At 33.6% G+C, this 20,504-nt stretch overlaps 1 protein-coding gene across 13 annotated transcripts in view; it reads right to left on the bottom strand.

Moving 5' to 3' along the window:
* Positions 1–818: 818 nt before the first annotated feature.
* Stag2 (STAG2 cohesin complex component) overlaps positions 819–20,504 on the bottom strand; it is a 182,391-nt gene continuing 162,705 nt past the window's right edge. For 12 of the 13 annotated variants that reach the window (XM_050118854.1, XM_050118856.1, XM_050118859.1 and 9 more), the window contains 9 exons: positions 19,624–19,725; positions 17,534–17,682; positions 15,580–15,708; positions 12,189–12,412; positions 9,273–9,462; positions 9,074–9,184; positions 6,047–6,173; positions 4,400–4,477; positions 819–2,740 (listed from right to left, as the gene is read on the bottom strand). In XM_050118854.1, the coding sequence (XP_049974811.1) occupies positions 2,717–2,740; positions 4,400–4,477; positions 6,047–6,173; positions 9,074–9,184; positions 9,273–9,462; positions 12,189–12,412; positions 15,580–15,708; positions 17,534–17,682; positions 19,624–19,725 (1,134 nt within the window). In that variant the 3' untranslated portion in view covers positions 819–2,716. The remainder of the gene's footprint in view (positions 2,741–4,399; positions 4,478–6,046; positions 6,174–9,073; positions 9,185–9,272; positions 9,463–12,188; positions 12,413–15,579; positions 15,709–17,533; positions 17,683–19,623; positions 19,726–20,504) is intronic. The other variant, XM_050118862.1, reaches the window with a different exon arrangement.

Below are 20,504 nucleotides of genomic sequence, written 5' to 3'. Positions count from 1 at the left end.
AACACAGCTTGATCTTCTGGGTCTGAATACCAGCCCAATCACTTATTACCCGCTCATCCTTAGGATTTGCTAACTTTGCTGTGACTCATTTTTTCACCTCCTCTTGATCTGTAAAAATAAGGAAGTGGGGGAAAATAACGTGTCTCATGTCATGACAGTTTGTGAATCATTACATATAAATTCCTTAAAACAATGGCGAGCAATATTACCTACTATTATCTAAGTTTAGTTAAGAAGCACTGACGATACAAGACTCCTTGTATGATTTACAAATCAATGAAAATGAACAATGTACACTGATAGTAATAAGTTTTAAAATACAATGCAAATTTTCACAAAGACACAATTTTCAATAATAAATTCTTTTTCAAATGCTGACTTGTACTGCCACATCATGAGCCCATTATCCAAAGTAGATTTCTTTAAAACAGGAATCGTTGCCAGATTTTTGTCCTAGCACTTATTCCAAACTTAATGACTTTGTTTTTTACATTTAACTGTGAGGGGAAAAAATTTTCATACATCAGGCACAATAGGAATTAAAATATATCCTGAATGAACAATGCAAGCATTTCAAAGTCTGTTTAACCTATACTAGATAAAAACGAAAGCAATAATAGTTACAGGTTTCTATTTCAAACAACCCAACTAGGGATTTAGTCACATTTAAAACATACGTGATTTATTAAAAATATAATCTGGTGATGTGTTCTATAAATAGCCCCACTCAAACACATCAACGTGTGATAATAGATATAATTTGTAAAGCATTTAGAATTACCCTCCCCATCTGATTACAAGAGATAAAGCATACAACATACTGTAGGTTTATTTTTATTCAAAAAGTTACTGTCTCAAGACATAAATACAAATCAGAAAACAGTACAATTAGGACAATAGAATGTGGAGGACAACAGGTTAGAGTAATATATAAAACATTTTTAGCTGGTTGAAAACAAAGCTGTAAGAACTGCTTTCACAAAGAAGTATTCCTTTCAAGAGTGAGAACAAAAGTCAACTTAGGTTTAAAATCATATATACAGTCCTCTCAGCAGTTCTAGGAAATGCAGTGGTGTGTAAAAGAACATATGCAATACGTCTGCACATAACAATGTTTGTAGATGGAAAGTATGTTAGACAAGTCTGGTTTTATTCGTTAACCATGAATTAATAAAATTAAGTGTATTTTGTGGTCTTTCAGCTAACCTATGGTTTTTTGGCTACCACAGCCCAATGCATGTTGATTTCCTGACTCGAAAAACCAGAAGCCTTTTGGTATTCACACATTTGAAGATATTCTTGTATTGCAAGCATATTAAGGCATGGAATGATTAAAATAATATACCTCAAGAACTGAGAGACGACTGACAAAAGATAGATATACATGTAATATAAGTTAATATTTTGTTTTAAACGATGTCTAGCTGCCTAAGCCTCGCAAAATGAGTTGATGTCAAAATGGCAAGTGGCCACTTTCTGTTTTAAACTAATTCATTTGTGAAAGGACATAAAATGAAGTTTAAAGCTTAGCTTTCAAAGAATATTATGGGTTATGAATTCTATTATCCCATCTAATTTACATACAGAGGAAACGTACTGTAACCTGTTAGAAGTATCTTTAACCTGAAGACTGCTTGCAAAGACAGATAGATAAAACAATATAAAATACAAATTTAAAAATCATTTTAAAGCATGAACAGTCATGCTTTTCTATCTTTAAACATTGTTAAACTTTCAATATATTTCTCAAACCTCATAATTTTAAGTTGGAATTTAAAAGTAAGAAAAAAACTAAACAAACTGCGCAATTATAAAATCAGCACCAATTTATATATATATATAATTTTATTTAAAATTTAGATCCCTATTCCCACACTCTAATAAGCTGTATAATTTTTGTTTAGAATTTTTCTGCAAACATACTACAATAAGCTTCTTTTATTTGGAGACAAAATACAGTGGCACTACTGGAAGGAATATCACAACATTACATTTTTATCTTAAAGGACAAGCAAACTTTCAGGGCTGATATGGGATAAGCATGTTTGAGACTGGATACCTTCTGGCGGTACACTGCATCTGGGTATTTCTGAAAAGTATACAGAAGCTCTTGGATTTTAAAAATATCTTAAAATACATTTTAGATGAAAAAATTGTAAAAGTTCTGCTTATAAGTTTAACTTTTTTCCACAATTACAACATTTAAAACAAAGTTTTGTTGATTGATGTTTTAAGCATTTAAATTATGAATGCTAAAAACAATTCTATCCTACAATTTCGGGGTCAGGGAATAAATCCATCCTTAACTTTTGTTTCATGGATGTAAACAGAAATCCAGCAAAGGTCATCATTATTTAGTACAACCAGTAAATAAATGTGAGAAGATTCTTATCTGTACCAAATACTTCTTCAGATTGTTATATATTTTTTTAAAAAAGCATGAAATAATTCATTTAAAAGCCAACTAACAGCGCATAAATAAAATATTTACTTTCTAAGAAAAACTGTAGCTTATCATCAAATTGTTTACTTGTCCTTTACTTTTTTCAGGCAAACAAAACTGCCCCTCAATGCACTTCATCTTGGTAAGCATAAGCATGTTATATTCTCCTTAGAGAAAAATCTGCACAGAATTTCACTGTATCTACCACACGTCAATAAATTTCCTCTTCCACTTAGAAAATGACTTCACCACAGATTTAAATGTGTACTGGTATTAAAACATTGACACCCCAAGAACCTAATGAGAGAGAGAGAAAAATAATGTTAAAATAGTCATTTATCTCTTATAAAATATGTAAATATTATACTTTATAATTGTTATATTAAATAAAATATTAATAAGACAACTCTGATAATGTCTTTTCAGACCCATAATTACAAAAATAAAATTATTATTAATAAATAATAAAATAATTCTGTTTAGAGTAGCCTGATGTATTTATAAATATTAAGTGCTTTGAGGTACATGTCATTTCTAATTACAGAATCTTGGAACCAGGCATTAAGGAATTCAAATTCCAGTTTTACTATTTTGATCACATTTACCATAGGTAAGATTATTCTGTATTTATTATAAGACAGATTTTATTTTGCATTTAGTATCTTTTATTAATCCTATTTCTTATCTTATGTTTAAGACATTATTCACTAAAAAGATACTTTTTAAAGTCATGAAAATTTAAAATAAAGAGTCGAAGACTTCTAAAGGTACCCAAACCTTTAAAGATTACTTAGCACTCAGTTATGTGACTGCTGCCATCATGTGGTAATGCTATAAAATTACATATATGAGTACATGTGCTCACTTCCTTATTTCATTATCACAGGAATCTAAAACATTATAAAATTAACAACGTCTATTTATTTTCAGTATTCAATATCTATTAGAATGTGATAATTGTATTAATACAAATATTGGTTCCCCATTTCTTTTTACATCATCAAATTGTAGTTTTCTCTGCATGTTAAATGTCAAAATGGGTAGTTTCTATGGCTGTTTCATTATTTTAGTACTCTGACAAACATCTTTTTGTACCCTTCCTGTTATGAGGGAAACAAATGGTACTATATAAATACATAAAAAAATGGAAAGCTCTAGCTTTTGACTATAATTTATCATTTCAACTTCCTAATCACATTTCTTGGTATTTAACACTTAAGTAAGAACTGATTTTAGCTTTAGTTACGTAGATATGACAGTAACTACTATCAAATGAATACTGGTGCTTTTAAGTACATTTAAATACCACATAATTCAATATACATCTAAACTAAAGAATTATGGGTAAGTCATGTTTTCTGTTGCTATAGAGCCAGGTACTCAAGAACATATACTAACCCATCTTACTATTCCAGTGTGGTACTTATCTCAATGAAAGTACGAATGAAGTATTAAAGGAACAGAGAATAAAATACTTATCTGGTGAGATCATATCTTAGATCAATATCACTTTTCATTATCAAAACCCTTGTTTGGGTCTTTTTGAAACAATGTGGTCAACATTGGCCTTGACCTCATGATCCTCTTTTATAGTCTAAGGGCACGGTAAAAACTGTCCACATGGTGTCCAAAGGGCAGCAGTATCAGGTGTGTGCTACTAGTCTCAGTTATATGTCATCAGTTTTCACCATGCCTTTATACTATAATTATTCCCCTATTCTGTCCACTCATAAATACCAAAGAATTCTTGAGATACAATTCTGATTTATATCATCCAATCATTTGAAAACCTTCAATAGGCAACCCAAACCTACAAGAAAGGTCTAAAGGCAACATTCAAATACCAGTTGGTCAAGAATTCCAAAAGTACTTTTAACTTTTTATTACTACTGCACATCAGGTCATTGCCTAAAGTTTTGATTTAAAACTACTGGGGCATATTTAAATTAAACCTACTGATTCATCCATAATTGAGGCTGGATCAAAGAAATCAGGCTTCAGTTCTGTTCTCTCTCGTCTATTCTTTGATGGTGGCTAAGGAAAGAAAAGAGAAAGTTGATGCTTCTCTATACCTATACACGAGATAGTAAATGAAAATATCCATACATATTAATGTCATGAGTTCTCTGGTCTATGTGATTTTTCAGGTGTACCAAAAAATAATTCAATCATTGCTTGCCAACCTCCCATGCCCCTCCCCAACAAGAATGGTTATAAGTACAAAGAACTTCATTAGAAAAATAGTCTTAAAGTAAAACAAAAATAATTTCACTTTACTCTTAAAAATATTCATGGTGGGGCTGGAGAGATGGCTCAGTGGTTAAGAGCACTGCTTGCTCTTCCAGAGGTCCTGAGTTCAATTCCCAGCAACCACATGGTGGCTCACAACCATCAGAAGAGGTCTGGTGCCCTCTTCTGGCCAGCAGACATGCACACAGACAGAATATTGTACATAATAAATAAATAAATATTTAAAAAAAATATTCATGGTGAAGCATGTTTTTAGTCCTAGCACTCGAGAGGCAGAGGTAGGCAGATCTTTGAGAGTTCAAGACCAACTTGGTCTACAAAGCAAGTTCCAGGACAGCGAGAGCTGTTAACACAGAGAAATTCTGTTTCAAAAAACCACACACATACACAATCACTCTTATAATGTCATTTTCCTTGAAAGACACCATATAACATTTCTCTAAAGGGACATAGTATTTCTTTTTTTCAAGGAGAATACTCATTAAATACCATGACCACAGAAACTTGGCTTGTTATAAGTTCAGCTTTACCAATTATAAGATTTCTTCTCCTTGGGTAAGTTAACTTTTTATGTCTTTTATCATCTCAATCTATCTCACAAAGCTGTATGAGAATGTTGTCAAAATGTATAAGCATACTACATATACTCTAACCATATGTAACTTACTTTTTAAAAATCTTGTATGTATTTACCGTCTTGTGTTTCCAGTAATTTAACTTTTTTTTTTTTTTGAGACAGGGTCTAATATACTATATTAGAAAGTGATGATACTTAATATACTCATAATACTTTTTAAAACTTAGTATATAAACATTACACATTATTTGATTTTTGTAGTAAAAATAAGCAAAATAAAGTCCTTTGCAATCCTATACATTATGAAATTAACTTCAAATATAAAATCACAATTTTTATTATTTCAAAATGTGAGAATATTTTAAAAAATACTTCTTGCCTTCAGAAACTTAAACTTTTGATCAACTTTGCAATCAAGTTAATAATATGCATTAAGACAATTCAAAACAAATATATTTTTCTTTGTTTTCTCTCTGTAGCCCTGGCTAGACTGGAACTTGCTCTACAGACCAGTCTGGCCTTGAACTCCAAGGTCTTCCTTCCTCTGTCTTCTAAGTACTGGGACTAAAAGTTATGTGTCACCACTACCCAGCTCAATTGTTCCCCTACTGTGTATTCTGCCTGTTTAACACATATGCTTTAATCCCTTCTCATATACTTAAATCCCTGAACATATTTGTAGAACTTATTCTTTTGATCTTTCTCTAAGAAATAGCAACTTTATTTTCAAAGGATTTAAACAGGAAAACAAATTCTTATTTCTAGATGTTTCTTACCAAGTCTATATCCATGGTGTCAAAGTCCATTCCCTCATTAAGATCCTCAATCCTTCCTTCTGAGGACATCATAACATCTTCAACAATTGGCTCTTCATCATCTTCCATTAGGCTTGTACCACGCCGACTAGAGAAATATAAAACAAGGTAAAGATCTGAACCAATATCATGACAACTGACATATAGGTGGCAAGTATGTAGCTTTCTATATTCGAGTATAATGGAAAATGATGGAATTAAAGGTCAGGGAGAATGATTAGGCATTGATCATGTCATCAATGGTGTCAAAATCCAAATGTTCACTTGTTTAAAAATACTAAGAATCTGTTTATTCTACATTACTTCAATACAGTTAGTTTGTTACTTCTGATATGCCATATACAATATTCAGTGAGAATTTTCCACATGTGAACATAGCAGATACCTCAAATCCTTTTTGAAAGTAGGCAGGACACAAATTAATAAAGAAACATAAAACAGACCAAAGAAATGACATTTTTAGAATGCATATATTCTGATTATACATAGCGCTGATGTTAATCATTAGGTACTCATTCATTCAATGCCAAATGTGTACACCAGCCACACATTCACTCACACATCACATGACGCCTACTCCATGACAGGCTTCCATTGTATCCTAAGGATGAAAAAAAAGTGAGTAAAACAATAATCCTGCCCTCAAGGAGCTTACAATATACTAAGGGAAAACAGATAAAATTGACAACATGATACACATTACAATATATCCATCAAATGCTATAAGGGTAGGTACACTAAGAAAATTAATTCTGCCTCATATAACACTCAATGCTCAAAGCTGATTTCCTCCATTGTGAAATTCAGTCAAGAATTCATATAAAAATGAAAAATAACATCAAGATCAAAAGCTGTGTTTTTTTCACATAATCACAGGTAAAATAAACTAAATTCACAAATTAGAACAGATCAGCATAAAGTAGGTAGACCAGTGGTGAATTTGCATGTGACTTCTTGCTTTCCAGTTTGGTTGACATTACTGTCTTTCGTTTCCAAAGATCCCTCAGATCCCCAAAACAACTCACCAAAGCCTAAATTATTTAATTAAGTAGTTTCAATGTACACAATACTACAGTGGATCACAATATCTGATTCAGGCTTTATGAACAAATATGCTATGTCAGGCATAATAATTCTGGATAATAAAAGACAATTTTATTATTCTTTTGTGAAAATAAAGGCAAAGGCAATCTTTGTGTTTTGCATATCATATAATCAAAATCCAGAAATCCATTCTGTATTTCCTTTACAGTATACACTGAAGGTATATACGATATAAACTATGGGGGAAAATGTAATTCAGAAATTAGTTACAGGATAGGTATCATTAATGAAAGAAAAATCATTGTAAAACAAAAGTACTTTAATGTTTCCGGCAATCAACCATTTATGGTACAACCACCAAAAGAATCCTCTGGTGATAGCTGTTCAACTCAGATAATACCTTTTAGTTTTCTAGCGATTGCCTACAATCAAGAACTAAACTACATTGAAAACAAAAAGAACAATGAACATGGTAATGAAATAATGAGATATTCTAGACCACAAAGGTCCTGGTGACTGGTACCAAGTTTGTAGAGGACAAATATAAACCAAATAATTACATGGCAGAATTCTGAACTGCTTGGATGGTATTTAACTAGAATCTAAAGAATTGGTTGTAGGATCAATCAAGCATAAGTATAATACAAAATAAGGACAATATAGCAAGAGAAACAGGACAAAACCAAGTGCTAGTGCAGACAATGAGCACAGGAGACAAGCCATAATGGTGCATATTTAGTGCATCCATAGGGGTTATTAAAACCACTACAGAGATAGGGTGAATATTTACATGCCACCATTGGTGTGGTGAATTCTTAAAGTCAACAAAATAAAACAAATTATAAACTTTAAAAGAGGTAACAACCACTATCTCCCAAGTTTAAAAAAATACATTATGTTACAATGCTTTCAAACTTAAAATAATTAGAATAACATTTTTGCCATGTATATAAAGCATGATCTCAAGTCTACTTGTCAGCAATTTCATGAAAATTTCTAATCAAAATTTCTGAAGTATTTATCAAGTTCCCATACAGAATCCAGTAAAAACAAAGCAAGAACAATTTTGAACACTGAACATTTACTTATTCCATGAACATTTGCTTAATGTTTTCTATGTGTCAAGTTCTAACAAGCAATAAATGAGGTCCTTGCTCTTGAGGAGCTCACAGTCTAGAAAATTGGACAAAATTGCAATACATAAATAATTACAATACATTATGGCAAATGCTGTAAGAAATACAAATATAACAGTTATGGGATCATAGATGACTACAGTTTCACTTAAGGTGACACTTAAGTCTGTTTTCACCGTGTTCTATCAGTTTCTAGGTAATGAGATGTGATATACTAAAATGGAGGCAGGAGGCAAATTTTGATCTTGCATGCCATGAACTAAGTAAAGAAATTGAACTTTATCCAGCAGGCAATGGGAAGCCATGGAAAAGTTCTAAGTAAGAAAGTTACATGGTAAGGTCTTATTCTAAAATTTTAATTTTGGATGGTAGTGTGATTGATGGAGTGGTGGAAAGTGTGAAGGGAGAGGTTTGGTGAGCAGATAAATGGGGAGTTTAAAGGAAGAAAACCAGTTAGAAAGCTAATTATAATAGTTCAGGTGAAAGATGAGGTCCTGAACTAAGATGGGAATATAATTAAGATGCAACACAAAATGTATTTTTAATTCTGTGTACCAAAATAAACAAGGATTCATATTTATATTTTTCCAACAGATCAGTCTAAGTATGATTGGTCCTGTGGCTAACTAGTTAGTATTTGACTTAAAACATTTTATTTTTCTGTTGGAAAGACCAAAATCTAGTTCCTTGATTATTTCAGCATAGTTACTCTAGAGTTTGCTGAAATTGTAGATACGGCACACATTAAAGTATGTTAAAATGAATTAGTGAACTTCCTAGACTCAGACAATAAGGCACTCTCACTTACATGGCATGCTGAAGATTAGTTCGCAGTTTAACATAGCTCATTGCTGCTCTCTCCTGCTGTTGCCTTGCTTCCTCTTGTTGTCTTTGAGCTAACATCCATGTTACCTGCGTGCTTCAAGGAGAATTTTATTCTTCTTTTAACTTAACTTTTTCTATGTAATTAATAAAGTTCTAGTAAAGAAATTGATCAATATACTTACTTATAATCAAGAGGAGTTTGATGGTGTTCTGTCTGCATTGGATAGACACTCATGAAGCTATCCTCAGGCCGTAATCGTTTAGGTTCTCTCATAATAGTGGAGGTGAGCTGTGGTGTCTGCATCATAACGGGGGTATGCAGTGTTTGCTCTCTGCTCAACCACATACTGTCACTACTACTGCTTTCTTCAGCTGAAAGAGAAAATTTACAGCAATGAAGTTTGGCTACTAATTGTAATTTATCTGGAGTCTAATATAACTCATTTAAAACAACAAACATCTGGTTTTTCCATATACTAGAGTATACTGGGTCACACAAAGGTCTATGTTCCTCTCTGGTCATACAGTCTGCTTGTGAAGAAAGAACAGGCAAGCAAATTAAAACACAGTATTATAAGTGCTACGAGAAAAGCGAGACAGAGGGCATAAGAGCAGTGACAGTTTAGAGACAGCTACACAGAAGTAATAGTAAGAGCAGGTAGCATCTGCACTAAGAAAGAGTCTCTACAAAGATCATAAGAACAATGACCAAATCATATTAATCTGTTGATATCTGACCTACAAAAATGCTAATTTCGGATGGCTCCAACCCAAAATCTTGCTACTATAGGAATGTGAAGATTAAAACAGCAAAAAAGATAAGACTGAATAAAGAAGCAGAATTCAGTATATAGTCAAGTACATGGTAGGTAAAGCTGCAATATTCAGGATGAGGTGGAAAGAGAAGTTCACAGTGAGATTCTGTTTTAAAACCCAATGCAATTAAAAAAAAGAATTAATGTGTGGAACATATTGTGGTTCAGTTAAGGTGACAAGAAACTGCTCATAACAGTTTGAAGAAAGAGAACCAACTTGGTAAGTTACATGCTTTAGTCAATATGGTAGTAGTATGGATGGTGGGCTTAAGAATAGGAAGGTTAATTGGTGTAGGAGGGTCTTCTGTCTAGGTGTTACTTTCATTGGTTAAATAAGGAGACTGCCTTGGCCTAGTAACAGGCCAAACAGTTAAGTATGTGGCTCAGGGAAGTCAAACTTAGTACTAGGGATGGGGATTAGTAGGAAGGGTGGTTTTTCAGTCTACAGGTTGTGGGTGGCTGAACAGGTCTTAAGACCTTAAAGCCAAAAAAAATACAAGTCTATATGTACATTAAGTAGTGGACTATTAAAAAGTTACACCTGCAAAATCTATCCCCCCAAAACATATATAGGTGTCCCCATGATTGCAAATGACGAAGTCACATGTCACTGAGTTAATAGTACTGTAAAACTAGATACTATGAGGTATTTTACTACAAGACAAAGAGTGTGCACATATGTACTTTGTGCACATGTACACTGTATTAAAGAAAAGAGTTTTGAGGATAAATGTGCTAATGTCCAAGTACTCAAGTGATTAGATAAAAACTTCACATTATATAATATAGTTAAGATTATTTCGAGTTATATTATGTTCAGGGTCACTTTCCATTGATCTGGAATTTATCTTTCCTTCCACTAATTTATTTATTCACTTTTTTTTTTTGAGACAGGATTTCTCTGTGTAAACACCTTGGCTATCCTGGAACTAGCTTTGTAGACCAGGCTGATCTCAAACTCATAGAGATTTGCCTACCTCTTCCTTCCAAACACTGGCAATAAAGGTGTACACCACCACTGTCCAGCTCTTTCATGCATTTATTAATGGCAATTTATATACAGCTATCCAAATACCTAAAAAGGTCATTTATATTGTTTGTAAAAATTTTATCTAATTTAATAATCTACTTGTCAGATAAAGGAGTAACTGGGTGACTCGGCACAAATTGTTAACTACTCAAAGAAAAGTTTAAGATTTATAATCATATTCAAGAAACATCCTTTTAATTTGCTGACTCATCTATTAAACATGATACTTCTTCTAAAGCATCACATTTCAATTTCAGGGTTCTATCCTTAGTTGCAGTGGTGCTGGGACTTTATAGCCAAGTCTAAAATTGGACACTTCTCTAGTCCCAATGCTTAGAAAAGTGGACAAGAGATTCATGAGTTCAAGACCAGCTCGGGATATATCACAAGGCTCTGTCTCATGAAAACCAAACAAACAACGAGTTGAGGGAATGCACCCTCTACTGCCTGCAAACAGAATATTAAAAAAGTTTTCAGGCTGAGGCCTTATACCGGTAGCTTCCACATCCTCTTTTAGAATAATATTCTTGGGGCTTAGTGAGATGCTGATATGGAGACATTATAAAAGGGTTTTTTGAGAGACAATTCAGGTGATGTCGGGTATGTAGGTGAAGATGCTTCCATATAAATGCAGCCACCAGTCTTTAAGCCTTTCTAGCTTAGGCACCATAACCTTACTACACCAAGTCTTAAGATAATTTCTTTCTCAGCAACGATAACTACAACAGTTCTTGACAATTGCACTAAGTTGTTTAAGAGCAACTAAGAGGAAAAATTTCCCTAGGTCCATACTGAGCCACTTTTGGGATGCTAGGAGACCAAAACCACAAAGCATAATGCATTTCTACCTATGACAAACATCACTTTTAATTGCTATTATATTCTTCACAATTATTTATTTCTGAATAGAAATTCAGGTTATACATTACACTATTTTAAAACATGTTTTGCTGCAACAAAATTATCTTATCTCATATTGGAACCATTTTCATATATATAGAGTACAGAATAGTGATTAAAAAGTAACAATCTGTATTACTTCTCATCTAAAAAGGGAGAATATGCCTCAAAGAGCTGACAGACTGACTGTCATGTACGTAAAATGGTTAAAATAGCACACTGATGCATAATTGATATATTGTACAAGCTACAACTGAGTATCATATATCACATGATAAGCAAGGAGACTCTTAATGACAATTCAGTTGGTCAGTAGGAAGAATAAATTTCAACAGTATTAACTATATCCTTACGGAGTGCAAGTTGCATGCCTTCAACCACTTTCCGTTTTCCTGTAGATGGTTTTGACTTTTTATTCCGTACAGTTGACCCCCGACTGCTCATTCCACTAATGACTGACATGGTATCATCATCACCACCAGCTAGCAAAGAATTTCGGTAAGACATCAGAGGAAGCCATACATCTTCTCTTCGGAGTGACATCTGGAAGGTCATGAACTTTTCCAAATAAACATACCTTTAAAAAGAAGTAGAAACCATTAAGCTGGATGCAGAGCTGCTAGTTCAAAACAACCCTTCCTTGTAAGAACCCGAGTCTAGAATTTCATTACTTAATCTTAACTCCAGCAGCACAATGAAGAGAAAATGTCTATCAGAAACCTCAAATTAAATAAAATATTTGAGAGTATTCCATGGTGTGGGAGGTCCTTCTATCTATGTGTTGCTTTTATTGGTTAATGAATAAAGAAACTGGCTTGGCCTGATAGGACAGCACAGAGCTAGGCAGGAAAAACTAAACTGAATGCTGAGAGAAAGAAGGAAGAAGTTTGAAGTCATGGAGCCGATGCCAGAGCCAGACATGCTGAAACTTTGCTAAGTAGGCCATGACCTCGTGGTGATGTAGAGATTAACAGAGATGGGTTAAACTAAGATGTAAGAGTTAGCAAATAAGAAGCTAGAGCTAATGGGCCAAACAGTGATTTAAATAATATGGTTTCTGTGTGATTATTTCAGGAGTCTGGGCAGTCGGAAAACAAAATAGCAGCCTTTTTGCAACAATTCCAGCTTAACATTTGTTGGACATCTGCTATATACTTGGGTACTAAATAAGTATATACATCTCTTATCTTCAAAACTTAAGCTTGGTGGAAAATATGTGTATACACTTGAATCCAAATTATCATAAAGTTTTTATATAAAATTCTGACATCAAAATTTAATATTCATATGATGACTAGGTGCCAAACATTTTTCTTAAGTTTCTTTACAATTTTGTATGGAAAACATTCTCTCCAATTTAGATGAAGAAATAAAGAAATAAAATAATGTGATTGTAATCATGAAACGGACAGTGCCATGACTCATTTGGATCTCAGGGTATGTATTCAACAAAATTTACAAAGTCTACATTATGCTTAAATTAACTATACTAACATAATTAAAATATTTGAAGTAACTGGAATAAATAATTCCAATCAATTCAGATTTATCAGCCTAAGGAAAATCAAGGGGGAAAAATCAAACTGCTTTGTAGTAACAATTAAATATATCTTTCTGGTTACAACATACTTCAGCCATACAACAGTACACTTCACACTAGCCTATGAACTGGCTGCCAGTCTGGAAACCAATACCAGTCTGAGAAAAGACTCAAGATTTGAGCCAAAATAAACTACTTGGTAGAAAAATTCATGCCCACTATATCCCTAACAGAATATTAACAATAAGAAGACTCTAGGCAAGGGACATGCCTCAGTGGGTAATAGTATTTGGCCAGCAATCATGTGGAGGTGAGTTCAAATGCCCTAGAACTCACTCACATATAAAGCTGAGCATTGTTGCAAATGCCATAACTCTAGCATTATGGAGTAGACACATGTAAATTAGAGATTGGTGGAAAACAGGACTGAGAAACTTTGTCTCAGGGAAGAAAGAACGAGAAAAACAAATAAGTAGCCTTCATTGAAGCCATTCCTGTTTCACTGCTTCTCTGTCACTGGGTTTCCACTAAGCTGACTATTTTATATATAAACCCCATGTACACACTTTGTGGATACATATACTGGTCTATAAGCTTTCTTGTTTGTACTCAATATTATATTATTTAAATCAATCTATTTTGACTATATTCCATAACCTGAGCCATATTGGTGCATATTCTTCTAGGTAAAAGAGAAGTTATTTTGACATTTTCCATATTCAAACAATATAACATTCCCTGTTTTTGTTTGTTTGTTTGTTTGTTTCGAGACAGGGTTTCTCTGTGGTTTTTGGAGCCTGTCCTGGAACTAGCTCTTGTAGACCAGGCTGGTCTCGAACTCACAGATATCCACCTGCCTCTGCCTCCCAAGTGCTGGGATTAAAGGCGTGCACCACCACCGCCCGGCTAACATTCCCTGTTTTTTAATACTTCTTATTATATTCACAGTTCAAAGATTTTGTAGAGTATGTACATATAAATAAAGTGACTAGGCCTGGAGATAGATGGAAAAAAACCTAAACTTTACTAAATAATGTCAGATCATTCCAAAACTAATCATGTATCATTTTAGGTCACAAATAATGTATAAACAGTTCTACTGCTCTACATCCTTAAAAATATAACATTACCAGAGCTATTTAGTCTTGTTCATCTGCTACAATAGAAATGCCACTGTTCAATCAGCATTTCTCTAATTCATGGTCTAAGAATTTGGTTTATAGATCAAAGTCTAAGGGTGGCAACATGGACCATCAGGTAAAGAAACTTGTTGCGAAGGCTGAGATGATCTGAGCTCAATGATAGTGGCCAGGAGAGTAAAAAAAGCAGAAAGATATTCTCACTGTGTTGCTGAGGTTGCCCTTGAATCTTTCTGTCTGTGTCCCAAAGAGCTAGAACAACAGGTACATAGGACTTTGTCCAAGCAATGCAAAATTTGCTACAATAAATTCATACAATAAAGTGAACAGAAACCAATTATACATTTGGATCTCTATCACAAATGAATGTACTCATGGAATCTATGGACTCAACAATATAAAATATCCCAATAGCCCTTGGAAGAAACTTAGTGTTTCTCTTCCCATTCAGTAAATCTAAGTCTCTAAATAAACATTTAGTTTTGTCTTCTTTAGAATTTCATACAAAATCTATAGTGAGTTTTCAGAAGACATTCAACTATGTGGTATTTCTAATTTTTTATCCCCATATACTTCAAGAATCTAGAAAGAGGGCGGGCACTAAAGTCTCTCCATAAGTCACCATTTAAGGAAATTAATGCACAGGAATTTCTTTAAATATTAAATTAAGGAGAGAAACAGTTAATTAAAGGAAAAAATAAGTAGTTTTGTTTTCCATAACAGCCACATTTCAGGATACAGACAAAACAGGGTAAGTCTGATGGATTTTCAATATTACAGTCCTTTAAATGCTGCCTCCTTAGTTGGTCTGCAGCGAGTATTCAGCAAAGAATTCACAAAGCATTGCAGTTTTACCTCAAAAGGTACACAAATACTGAGAGTAGAACTCTTAATACTACAGTGCAGTATTGTTCACAGAATACAGACATTATAAAACCATGAAGTGAAGTAGAAAGATTTATATATTAATGTTACAGATGTGTGTTGGAAAGAAAAAAAAGTATAACAATTGTTCTTGAAAATTTCAAAATGAAGTTAAGCTAGACATATCTAGAAAATACATACACTGTTCTTTTATCTTGTCGGAGCAGTTTAGAAGAAAATTCACTGAGAATATCAAGAAATGCCAAGTTTAAAGGTGGATGGCTCTCCCCTTGTGGATTAGGCTCCTTAAAAGCAAACTCTATGCCATCTCTGCAAAGAAAATAAAATAATGAAATAATTATTACAATGCATATTACCAAGCATTTTAAAAATTAAAAATAATTTTGAAGTCAAAGAGACTATCATGTCATTCTAACACAAAATAACACACACACACACACCCATCATTTAGCTAGCCATCAGCTAAATGTGGCATGTTCTAATCTACATTCTTTTCTGGTTTTTTGACTTGGTTTCCTTTTATAACATAGGCTGTTCTTGAACTTGTGATTCTTCTGCTTAGACCAGCCAAATTCTGGGATTAGACAAGTGTGCTGAAAAGCTCAACATGTATTCTTTACTTGAATACTCTTTCCCACAAAAATAGTAAAATTCTTACATATTCTAATCAACATTTTCCCATTTCTTTTCAGACTATGAAAGTCATACTCTAGCACATAGGACTACCTCACCTATAATAATTTGCTTAAAGCTTTTAAAAAAAATAAAAAATTAAACTCTAACCAGGGCTCATTAAAAAAAATTAGATTAAACTCTAATCCGGGCCCAATTTAACCACATTAGTATCACAATTTAAATATCCCAATTGATCAAGATAACAACCACCTTTGTGCTCTATCAAAGTGTAAAAGGGTAGAAAAACAATGAAGATGAAATTGAGAAAGAAAGCATATATTATGGTTGGTTTTTTATTGGTGTTTACTTGATGATTTTGTGGGACTAGTAACAGTGGGAGTGCGGGTGTTTCTTGAGTCTTTTTTTTTTTTAAATAATTTGCTTAACTCTATTTTATGTGCATTGGTGTAAAGATGCCAGATCCCCTGAAACTGGGGTTACAGATAGTTGTGAGCTGCCATGTGGGTACTGGGAATTGAACTCGGGTCCTCTGGAAGAGCAGCCAGTGCTCTTGACCACTGAGCCATCTCTACAGTCCAGAGTCTTTTTTTAAAAAGATTTATTCATTTATTATGTATACAACATTCCTTCCATGTATGCTTGCATGCCAGAAGAGGGCACCAGATCTCGTTACAGATGGCTGTAAGCCACCATGTGGTTGCTGGGAATTGGACTCAGGACCTCTGAAAGAGCAGTCAGTGCTTTTAACCTCTGAGCCATCTCTCCAGCCCTTTCTCTTAAGTCTTTAGCCTGCTCTTGGGCCCTTTCCTCCTTCTGGTCTGCCTCACCCAGCCTTGATATGATATAGCTTGTTTTATTGTATCTTATAATGCTATGCTCAATGGATATTCCTGGGAGGCCTGCATTCTGAAAGGAAATGAAGGAGGAGAGTATATGGCAGAAAGGGGAGATTAGGGAGAATGGGAAGAATAGAAGGAGGGGAAAATGAGGTCAGGAGACTGAAGTCGGGATGTAACAAAAAAAAATCTTTTTTAAAAAGAAAGACTATTAACCACATGATAAAATTTCTTACATTTACTCTATGTTTCTTAAATTTTACCTAAAATTATCACTAATATATTAAAAGGCATACAACAAAATGAAGAGAGTTAATTAATATTGGAGAAGGATACCTAAAATAAATAAAAGAAGTAAGTTGTATGGAATTCATATGACAGTGCACAAGAAATCCCAGGGCTACTGCAGAGGAAGTGGTAGCATTCTGAAGGATGACATTTGAGCTCAGTTTCTTCTGAATTTCTTAAGAACAAGTGTGCTCATGCATGCATGTGTGTGCACTTATAAAAGAAGAGGAGATCCCACATGGGTTCTTAAAGTAAAAAAGTTTATAAACGAATAAGAAAACAAGACTAACTAGCTATTCAAAACAAGCACAGGATAGACACAAATAAGATTCATGAAACTACAACACTAAATAAAGTATTAGGAGATTGATTACTTGTGCAGCATGGCAATGGCTTCTCTTGTTTTCAATTGGTCAAGTCCAAAAGTTAAAGCAAAACGTCGAGCAAGTTCTTTTATGCCACTAAATGTTGAAGATGATCTATCAAAATTATAGCCATTCTCTTGTATCATCTCATTAAAAAGCTGTTTGTAAAAAAGAACGCAACGTCAGTATTTTTGATAAATATGGATTAATATATTTTAAGCATATTTTTCAATTAAAATATAAGTGATAATACCTAAAACACGGATTTTAAAAATTATGATACAAAAATGAGCACAACTGTGTCACATCACATATTTAAAATAGATATCATTATTTATACTCCAAACTCTTTAGGTTAATTTGGTCAAAATACCAAACACTTGGTATTAACTGGGAATAAACACATATAACAACATAAGAAAAGGAAAACTCATTGTGAGCTATTAAACAACTATACTCTGCTTTTGTGGTGATGGTGCTGAAATCCAGGGTCTCATGAATGCTAGTCACCATACTGTTTACCTCCAAGGGGTAAATTTTTGTATCATGAACTTTCACCATAAAGTAGCAAAAGTTTTTGAACTTTGATATCCTATAACTTAGAAATTCTAAGACTTTATTCAAAAAATATTTATGTACTATACTATGCACATATTTTGGTGTTATTTATAATAGTTATGAAGACCTCAATATCTGTCTAAAAGTTATAATCCATCAATAAAATGAAGTATCATACAACTATTAAATGCCAAATAAATCTAGAAACCAGGGTAAATAAAATCATTATATCAAAGAGATATCAACACTACTATGCTCACTGTATAATATCATTAACAATGACCAAAGGATTAAACTAACTTAATTGTCCACACATAAAGAAATATGTCATGTACCACATAATGCATGCAAACACACAAAAGTATTACTTAGCCTTTAAAAGGTGGGAATTTATGTCATTTGCAAAAGAGTGGATGAACCCAGAACACAATCGTTTAAGTGAAATAAGGTAGGCATAGAAAACAAAATATCATATGATCACACTTAATGGAACAAAACAAAGTTGGAGCTAAAGATATGGAAACTAAAATAATACCACAAACTAGGGCAGTGGAATAGGAATAATCAATTAGGATGATTGGGTTCCAAAGAATAACTTTACAATATAGTGGGTAGAGTTAATAATGAAATAGATATTATAGGGACAAGGATGAAGCTGAGTGGTAGAGGATCTTCCAAACATGCACAAGGCCCTGCGACCAACTCAAAAGAAACTACACACACATATTCTTTGTTCCACAAAAATACTGTATATTTAAACATTGCCATTCAGGTGCAGTGGTACAGATCTCTAACTCCAGCCCTTAGGAGGATGAGGCAAAAGGAATTTCAGATCAGGAGAGCCTGGGCTACACACTGAGACAACAGCAAGATGTTTTAATGGGTAAAGGTCTTGTCATCACATCTAATGATCTAATTTGATACTCTCACAGTGTAGGCGAAGAAAACCAACTCTCCCAAATTGTCCTGTGGTCTGCACATGTACAATTTGGCACATTTGTGCACATGCACAAACACAGAGGAAAAGGAGGCGGGGAAGATGGCATAGTGGATAAAGTGCTTACCATGCAAACACAAGGATCAAAGTTCAAATCCTAGCTCCCATAGAAAGCCAAGTGGATGTGGAAGCCTGCCTATAATACTAGGTTAAGCAAGCTCTTGGTTCAGTGAGAGACCCCACCTCAGTAAAGGAAAACAACCAAAGACAATATTCAAGAGTCAATTTCAGGCCTCCACACTTATAACTGCATAAAGGTATATATACATGCATACATATTCATGTACACACACTTCACACAAACATATACTAAGAAGAAAAAAGATTAAAATGATCTTACTTCAAGTTATGAGGTAATGACTACATCCAACAGCCAGACTCAATCATTTCACATATGTATATAAATTTCATATACTATATTTTGTGAATATTTTGTATTGCTACTTTTAAGAATTGTCTGTCATGTCCTCTGCCCAGTTTCAATTATTACATTTTTGATGTATGACAGTTAATTATGTTAAGTAAAGCTGATACTCAGTCTTACCTGCTGCAAACTGAGAATAAGGGTCTTAGCACACTGAATTTTGTCAATTTGCCTCGTTTTACTCATTGTTTCTTTGATGATATCGCCATAATCATTATAATACTAGAAAAAAAGGAAATTAGAATTTACTCTCTGACAATAAGACTAAGTTTATATTAATACTATAAGCACAAAACAAATTATGCATTTGTAATTCCAAAGATAGGAAATTTATAACAGTACTAAAAATTTAAGGTAATTTCTAAGACATCATCTTTAACTTAAAAAATCATTTGGAAACCCCAAACCATTTAAACAAAGAAGGCATGAAATAAAGCAGTAACTAGGTTAGATTGAGTTCCAGAGGAAACACTAAGTTTTCTTTAATGACAATAAATATAAACAGAGTTACTCTCATTGTTAATGAGATGCAGGCCAACTTATAGATTTGGCTTATAGAACAAATAGCCTATGAACAATATTTTTAAAAAATTACTGTGACTAAAATTTGTATTACATATTACATATGTGCATTTTCTAATTTAAAAATTTAACACCTATAAAAATATCTATAACTGGGTAGAGCTCCGGGAGTCCAGCTGAAGAGAGGAGGAGGGACTATATAAGCAAGAGGGCAGTCGATATCATGGTAGGAAAAGCCACAGACACAGCTGACTCAAGCTTATGCGGGCTCAGATTCTAGACCAACAGCTAGAGAACTGACATGAGACCAACATAGGCCCACTACGTGTGTGTGACAGTTGTGTGGCTTGGTCTATTTGTAGTGCCCCAAGCACTGGGACTGATGTGGAATTTCCCTCTGTATGCTGTGATTACCATTAGTTAATGAATAAACAACTGCTTTGTGCCTATAGCAGAGCAGGGCAGGGTGGAGCAGACCT

This window comes from Alexandromys fortis, unplaced genomic scaffold (assembly GCF_014885135.2).
Source record: "Alexandromys fortis isolate MF-2015 unplaced genomic scaffold, M_Fortis_MF-2015_v1.1 scaffold_114, whole genome shotgun sequence".
Lineage (NCBI taxonomy): Eukaryota > Metazoa > Chordata > Mammalia > Rodentia > Cricetidae > Alexandromys > Alexandromys fortis.
The sequence above is the reverse complement of the archived record's forward strand: the minus strand, read 5'-3'. Positions and strand labels throughout refer to the sequence as shown.